The 8,356-nt window shown below is 39.4% G+C and overlaps 1 protein-coding gene across 1 annotated transcript; it reads left to right on the top strand.

Annotated features, from left to right (window-relative positions):
- Window positions 1-83: 83 nt before the first annotated feature.
- On the top strand, window positions 84-5,127 carry LOC135653105 (hsp70-Hsp90 organizing protein-like). Its single transcript, XM_065174597.1, has 7 exons — window positions 84-1,041; window positions 2,411-2,699; window positions 3,647-3,732; window positions 4,186-4,409; window positions 4,498-4,564; window positions 4,649-4,708; window positions 4,852-5,127. Exons 1-7 carry the CDS (start codon window positions 154-156, stop codon window positions 4,963-4,965), a joined length of 1,728 nt encoding a protein of 575 aa, XP_065030669.1. The 5' UTR covers window positions 84-153; the 3' UTR covers window positions 4,966-5,127.
- Window positions 5,128-8,356: the final 3,229 nt, after the last annotated feature.

Raw genomic sequence — 8,356 nt, 5'->3', positions numbered from 1 at the left:
TCGCCTTCGGGCCTGCGGCTGCCGAACATTCCAGAACCAGGAAGAACGCCCTTCCCACGACTTCATAAGCCCCTTTTGTTCTCGGTCTCATCCCTCCGCCTTCGATATTACACAGGCACATCGGGAGCCGCCACTCTCTTCGTTCCCCCTTCCATGGCCGAGGACGCGAAAGCCAAGGGCAACGCGGCCTTCGCCGCCGGCCGGTTCGACGAAGCTGTCCGCCACTTCTCAGAGGCCATCGACCTCGCCCCCGCCAACCACGTCCTCTACTCCAACCGCTCTGCCGCCTACGCCTCCCTCCAGCGCTACGATGCCGCCCTCGCCGACGCCCGCAAGACCGTCGAGCTCAAGCCTGATTGGGCCAAGGGCTACGGCCGCCTCGGAGCGGCCCACCTCGGTCTCAGCGACGCCGAGCAGGCTGTCGCCGCCTACGAGAAGGGCCTCGAGCTCGATCCCGCCAACCAGGCGCTCAAGGCCGGTCTCGCTGATGCCCGCACTGCCGCCTCTCGTTCTCGGGGTCCCCCGCCGCAGGGAGCTTCTCCTTTCGGCAAGATCTTTCAGGGGCCGGAGTTGTGGGCGAAGCTGACGGCGGATCCGACTACCAGGAGCTACCTGCAGCAACCGGATTTTGTCAAGATGATCCAGGACATCCAGAAGAACCCTAACAACATCAACATGTATCTCTCGGATCCGAGGATGATGCAGGTGATTGGGGTTCTTCTCAATGTCAAGATGAGGGCACCCACGGATGAGATGGCGAGTGAATCTCCCGAGTCAGAGCAGGCGAAGCCCCAGCCGGAGCCAGCAAAGAAGGCACCAGAACCGGAGCCGGAGCCAGAGCCCATGGAGGTGGCCGAAGAGGAAACCGGGGCTAAGAGGAGGAAGGCCGAGGCACTGAAGGAGAAGGAATTAGGGAATGCTGCTTACAAGAAAAAAGACTTTGAGACGGCGATTCAGCATTATACTCTAGCAATGGAGCTTGACGATGGGGACATTTCGTACCTCACTAACAGAGCTGCTGTTTACTTGGAGATGGGAAAGGTGATATCTTGGACCTCGTATAAGCTTAATTCAGTTGTTTGTTTACTTTTTCAGAAAATGGTGAAATTGCGGATCTAATTTTATATGCTTTGCAGATTACTTTGTTCTGTTAGATGGTTTTTATCTTGGCACATAAGATTGTGCACAAAATTTGCTGTTGGCACTAGACTTGGTTATTGACTTTTGACATCTGAATATTGAAGTGATTGTTGCTCTGTACTTGCTGCTGATTGAGAGCATGAAAGTTAGAAGCCATGCTTTTATAGACTAAAATAATTTCTGTGCATTGCACTATAGATAAATTGAAACTTTTTCTGACTGAATATACACACAGGTCAAAAATTTAAAAGTAGTGACCAGCAGATTCATTTCTTTGGTGCAAGTGATTAACTCCAACCTTAATCGAGGAGGATGGATGTTGGTACAGTTCAATTTCAGTGGAATAAGTATCTTGTATCTTGAAGCATTTGGACCCATATTAAAGCACTCAAGTCTTTTTTTTTTTTACTTAGAGACATTGAAGCATTTATGGTGTTGGTTATCATACTGAATGCTATGGTGTTGGGCTTCATAGAGAATAAACAACAAAACTTAGGAGCTTCATTTTCAAATTCTCGATCATTGTGATGTGTGCCATGAAGATGTGCAGTCACCCTACTTTCTACGTTACCAATTTAACATTAGTTGGTTGTGCTTGAGGTTCTGTTTTCAAATGATATGGACATAGGGGTTTGCTGTTGTTGATGTTATTGGGTTGGCTTCATACAACTCTTTGTGGTTTGTTTTAATCATATGATTGATTTTGCATGGTATATATGGTATGGAAAAGCTTTGGCATCAAAAATTGGTTTCTAGCTTGCTTTGAGTTATTCCTATCATCTTTATGGTAACAACAACGGTGAATATAACATATCTATATGGCTTGTCATTGTTTCCAAACTCCAACTTTCAAAGGTTTATTAGTTGTTTAGAAGGATTACTGGCATTCCTTCTCTTATCATTGTTCCTCTTATATTCTGTGTGCAGTAGTTTAGTTGTACGCCTTAATTTGGTCTAATCAGTTCTACTTCTTGTTGTTGAACGTTTGAGATGACACGCAAGAAATTCAGAAAAGCTTTAGTACTGACTTATTCTTGAATTGATGAGCACTGTCAATGGTGTCTTTGTACAGTGTCAAATATTAGAGCGTTGTCTGGACATTTGTTAGACTGTGTCCTTTTTTCTCCTTTCCATTTCAACTGAGACTTTTCATAATGCATTGAGATGTTTCAAAACCTTAATGTTTCTTATTTCAATTTTGCAGAGTGGTAGACCAACTTGTATTGTTCTTACATGTAGTAAATGCTAACAATTTTATATTGACTTGCAGTACCAAGAATGTATAAAGGATTGTGATAAAGCTGTTGAACGAGGCAGAGAGCTTCATTCCGACTTCAAAATGATTGCAAGAGCATTGACCAGGAAAGGTACTGCACTTGTGAAGCTTGCCAAATGCTCCAAGGACTATGAACCTGCTATTGAGACTTTCCAAAAAGCCCTAACTGAGCACCGTAACCCTGACACTTTGAAAAAGCTCAATGATGCTGAGAGGGCAAAGAAAGAATTAGAGCAACAAGAATACTTTGATCCAAAAATAGCTGATGAGGAACGTGAGAAAGGTATTTGTTTTCCATTCTTTACTTTTTTTATGATTAGCCCTTTTAATAGGTTCTCTAAGAAATACATCTTCTGAGGTTTACTTATGGTGCATTCTTGCTTCTTGATAGTGTGATTATTTTGTTGGTATTAAGTATAAACTATTTACACAGAAATATGCTAAGTTGTCTTACCTTGGTATGTTTTTTGTTTATATTTATATACTTGACCATATTACTTTGTTGCCTTGATCAAGTATTGAATTTGTGATGGTCTCGGAGTTCTTGAAGAATGATTTAGAGGGCAACTTCATCATTCTTTCATCCATTTGTATCTATCTGAAATCTCTTATATGTATTGTTGGTTATCTATGACACATCTTTGAATTCCTTGACTGATCATTGGATAGTTGCCTTATAGTTATTGGAAATGTTCTAATACTTGTCAATTTATTTACATCTGAACTGAAAATGATCAGTCATCCTTACCTAGTCATAAGTAACATACTTTGGTGTAACAAAGTCAACATGGAGTTACAGAATCACAAATAACCTATCTTTATCCATTAATAGAATTGCCTGTCTAAACAAAGTAAGAAATAGTTACGTTAGAACTTTTAGGATATCTAAATTTACATTTGTTTTCTGCTATGAAAAGATGCAGTTTTTGTCTGTGTTAGTGTGTTTCTTTGAAAATCTGCCATATATTTGTTGAATTTCCTTCTCCACTTTCACTCTTTCGTGTCCATAAAGAGTCTTTCCATATCTTTCAGTGGCTTTGTTTTCCAGCTTCAAGTAACATTACCCAACCCATGGCTATTGTGACATGGCATATATTCTAATGAAGTTACTCGTTACCTGTGTGGCATTAGGAATGATGCAGATGTTTTCAGTTTATCTTTTACATATAAAAATCATTGGTGACGTTTATTTTCCAAAAATGACAGTTACATGGTTAAATATCTATGCAGGCAATGAGCTTTTCAAGCAGCAAAAGTATCCAGAAGCAGTACAACATTATACTGAAGCTCTAAAGAGGAACCCAAAGGATCCAAAGGTACTTTTTCCTACTCACATTGTTTGCTTGACGATGGGCATAGAAAATAATAAACTTGCATAGTAGTTCGAAGTTAGAAATGCTGATATGCCTTTTTCTTTTAGGCATTTGACATATCTCTATCATCCAGTGAAAATAGCAGCAGCTATTGTATCTTAACATGGCGTTATTTAATGTTCGTCTCCCATGTTATGTTAACCATGTCAAGTAGCTTGCAAAGCATGATTTCTCTACTTAATTTAAGTGAAGTATCCTCTCCAAAGTTATTCTACCATGGGTCTCACTTATTGCCTACTAAGCTGGCTTCATGAAGACTGCAATTCTTTGTTTCTGTTTGCATCAATTTGTCCGGCCGATGGAGTTTGCATCAATTTATTGGATTTTGAAAAAAATTCTTGTTTATTTTTAATATATGTTATTCTGATTGACTTTTGAAATATGGTACTTCCAAAGGTATACAGCAATAGAGCTGCATGCTACACAAAGCTGGGTGCTTTGCCCGAAGGTCTAAAGGATGCAGAGAAGTGCATCGACCTGGATCCGTCCTTTTCCAAAGGATACACAAGGAAAGGTGCGGTCCAATTTTTCATGAAAGAATATGACAAGGCATTAGAAACATATCAGGAGGGCTTGAAACACGACCCAAACAATCAGGAGTTAATGGATGGTGTCAGGAGGTAACTAAAATGAGAAAGCTTTAATATAGACAACTGGCCTCTTGGAGTTGCTTGATATAATAAATATGTTCTATTTCACTGGATGCAGTTGCATTGAACAGATCAATAAGACAAACAGAGGGGACATTAGTCCAGAGGAGTTAAAAGAGAGACAGGTTAGCATACCATCATCTTCATGTTCATTACTCTTGGATGTTCACTTTTGGAATATATTGTTCACTTTGTTGTTTGTTTTGCAGGCAAAGGCCATGCAGGACCCAGAAATACAAAATATTCTAACAGATCCTGTAATGCGACAGGTATTATTCAGTTAACATTCTTGTATTGTCCAATTTATATTTTTGCTATCTTCTATGACTTCTTAGATTTCTGCAAATTTTGCGACCTTTGGTTACAAATTCTCTGCGAGTGTCCTGTACACGATGATCGTATGTCTTTCCAGGTGTTGATCGACTTCCAAGAGAACCCCAAGGCTGCACAGGAGCACCTCAAGAACCCCCAGGTAATGCACAAGATTCAAAAGCTTGTGAGTGCGGGGATCGTGCAAATGAGATAGAAGGCCAAGCGTCGGGGACGGATGTGTTTGATGTGTTCCCTTTCAGATGGAAAAGTTTGGATGGACCTTTTGAGTCTGGTATTACTTATGAACATAATACTTGCACTTGATGATGTCTTTCAAGATAATTGTTTCAGTGACCAGACTGTGGTGATTTCTCAATTTATTCGGTTCTATCTCTCTGCGTTTGCAGTAATTGATGATCAATCACCACATAGCTTATTTTTTGCCTATGTTAATGCTAAGACGAGCTGAACCATGATAATGTGGTTGTATATGTCTGAGATATGAACAGTATAAAGGGGCATAATAGCATCTGGAAGGACCATGGATCTCTCCTTCTCTGTCCCACCAAAAGATGTTTGGTGACTATGCTCTCGAGTGACTGACAGGTGAGATTAGTTCTAGAGAATGTGGATCCCTGTCAAAAGTGTTACATTGTCAGGCACAGTCTTCAAGTTATAGGTTGCTGATGTGAAGACTCTTCAACTTTGAACCGCGAGATTCGTCTCCCTCTCTAAATTATATCGGATTATTTGCCCTTCTCCGGTGGAGCATCCTAAAGTGCTCGGTCGTTTATATTGGATAGAGCATTCTAAAACATCCAAATATATCTTTCTCCAACGAAACATTTAAAAGTATCCTTTTTCAAGCAAAGCGTCCTAAAATATCTCATACGTATTTCCTTAAGACAAAACATGGAAAAACACATAATGAGCATAACAATCTAAAGCGCTTGATGTGTCCTTTTCGAAATGGCTCTCAATTGTAATCAAGATCTATATCTAAAAAAAGAAAAGTACAATTTGAGAAGAAGACAAATGATAGAAAAAAAACATTTGGCCCCAATTAGGACTTGACACGAGTATTGGTTTGGCTAGAAAAATACATAGCATTCATTAAGTCATTAGAAACCATAATAGAAAATATTCTTCGAATCATGAAATATTTGAAAAATATTTTCCCTAGGTAACCCTTTAAATATAACAAGTAGTCTACTTGTTAAGATAAATATTAATGTTTAACTAATATTAAGATAAATATTAATGTTTATGCATGTTTAACTAATAGTTCATAAAATATTGAACATGATATATTTTGAAAAATATGTACTTTAATCTTAAGAATTGAAAACCTGAGTATATCATTTATCATATTTATGAAGCGTAAACATCATAAATCATATGAAATGAGAATAACATAAACATATTATTTATACTTCTACTATCATACTAGTTGTAATTTAATATGTGTCAGACTTAGGCACTACACCTACTATTAACTTATCATGAGGCTGTCGTGTGGGAACAAAGACAACAACCAACCTCCCTTGGAGAGTTGAGAAGTTACTCTTGTATCAACCAACAGTCGAAAGTCAACCTTACCCATTAAGATTCAACTTGGTAAGCATCATGTAGGGCCTCACCCCCTCCCCCACCATTAAGCCAACACTCAAGGGATAGTGAAGCTTCTTCCTCCTCTCGATAAACAAAGGTCGCTTGAGAAAGTGGGAGTCATGAGGGATATTATTGTTCACCAACAACGATTAGGAATCAACCCACCCCATCCTCCTTTCCATGCCCTGAAAGATCGATTTTGATTAATGCTTTCAATATCTACCCCATTGATCAGCCAACCTTTCGCTATGAGATAGCAACCACCTAACCAAAATCGATTAGGCTACCAATTGGGCTTAGGAGTTTTAGAGAGGTTATTAAATGGAACGAGAAGATCCTTCTCTTCGGAATAGCCAAGGGCTACTACATTAGGCCCACTAAGGACTTCATAACTAATGCCCATAAGCACGTTATTGTGGTGAATTCTGATCTCACCACTTAGTCAATTTTTTGACTTTTTGTTAGATATCACTTATTTCTTTTATGCTATATAGTCATTACCTCATAATAATGGTGATTGATCAAGTCTAAGACTCCTTGACTGCCCAAACCTAAACCTTGTAGAAACAAGATGAGTTAGTAGGAAAGGCAACCAAGAGAGACTATTTCTTTGACGAAGTGACTCGACTTCAAGACTAGAAAGAGTACATAGAGCAAGAGTTAATGGCAGAGCAAAAGCAATTGGTTGATTTGAAGGCCTGACTTGAAATTATGTAGCAATCGACTATTGAAGCCTAGGCTAACCGACATCATTTTAGTGATATGTCATTAATGGCCCAACCCAAGATCACTGGCCTATACACCAAGTACACAAGTTTGTAGAAGGCAATGGAGGGGCTTATATAATAACTTTAGATGGAAGAAGCTCAACAACCAAAGTGTGAGACTAGGGGGGTGGCGAAGTATAAGGCGTCATGAGGGCTTGAGAAGGGTTTGACCTATCTCTCCTTTAAGAATTGATGCTTTAGTTATAATCTCGCAATATCCTAAATATGCTTCGACCACCTCAATCTCATCTTCCCCAAAGGCCTAAATGACAAGTACTTGATCGACGATCAAGTTAAGTTCATTGGAGCTAATGACATCGATGATCACAGTGAGTCAACATCTCTTATGGAAGAAAGTGAAGTCGAGTTCGATAATAAGGTCGAAGGTGATCCAGTTAGAGAACTGGGAGCCCAAGGAGCAAATGCTTGAGGGCTGTAGAGCCCTGCTATGCCACCTAAAGTTAAGCCTCCAATTGAAGCCCTTACCCCTATTGAGCCTAAGGCAAAAGTTGAGCCCGAGCACATGGCCAACCCTAAGTCACTTTTGATTCATCCTCTTACCCTCGTGCTTCCTTCTCCTGAGGCCATGGATACCCAAATGCTAAGTGTAGCATAAGGTCTGATGAGTATACTACTATCAACTTTAGCTTAAGCATTTTAGCCAATGGTTTGGGCCAAGTAAAGTTGATAGGTCAATAGCCTATTAGACCTAGGTCGTGATATTTGATATCAGAGCTAACCTAGTATTTGAGCATAATGAGGTGGCTCAAGTAGGAAAGGACCATCCGTATATAGAGTCAAAGGACTCATCACAATCTGGAACCACCATTGGGTTATTCTTCATATGCACTATGCTAATAAGGACGTCAAGCCCTTAAGTGGAAAAAATTATAATACCCCAATTAGTCCCACATCGAAAGTGAAAAAGATTAAGATTGATTTATAAGGGTCTAATAAGTATATTATTATAAATTTTAACTTTAATATTTTGATTAATGATTTAAGCCAAATGAAGTTGATAGGCTAGTTAGTCTATCAAGCTTGGATCATAACAATAGTGACGAAATCCCTAATGAGGGTGGTAAGGTGGAGGAGATTGGTTTGTAGATCTTTTGTGATAAGTTAATCTTCTAAAAGGTGTCATAGTATATAATATTGATAAAACTTCTTGTGTCAATTAGGATCTTTTTTACCAATGTATTAATGATTATAAGGGAGAAAACATAT

The sequence above is a fragment of the Musa acuminata genome, chromosome BXJ3-11, assembly GCF_036884655.1.
Source record: "Musa acuminata AAA Group cultivar baxijiao chromosome BXJ3-11, Cavendish_Baxijiao_AAA, whole genome shotgun sequence".
In the NCBI taxonomy this organism is placed as follows: domain Eukaryota; kingdom Viridiplantae; phylum Streptophyta; class Magnoliopsida; order Zingiberales; family Musaceae; genus Musa; species Musa acuminata.
The sequence above is the reverse complement of the archived record's forward strand: the minus strand, read 5'-3'. Positions and strand labels throughout refer to the sequence as shown.

Bases quoted from the DNA above. Each gene is read 5' to 3' on its own strand.
- LOC135653105 (XM_065174597.1), top strand. From the start codon at position 154: ATGGCCGAGGACGCGAAAGCCAAGGGCAACGCGGCCTTCGCCGCCGGC. The intron at 4,565-4,648 runs GTTAGCATACCA...TTTGTTTTGCAG, and splicing joins AGGAGTTAAAAGAGAGACAG to GCAAAGGCCATGCAGGACCC. The intron at 4,709-4,851 runs GTATTATTCAGT...ATGTCTTTCCAG, and splicing joins CAGATCCTGTAATGCGACAG to GTGTTGATCGACTTCCAAGA.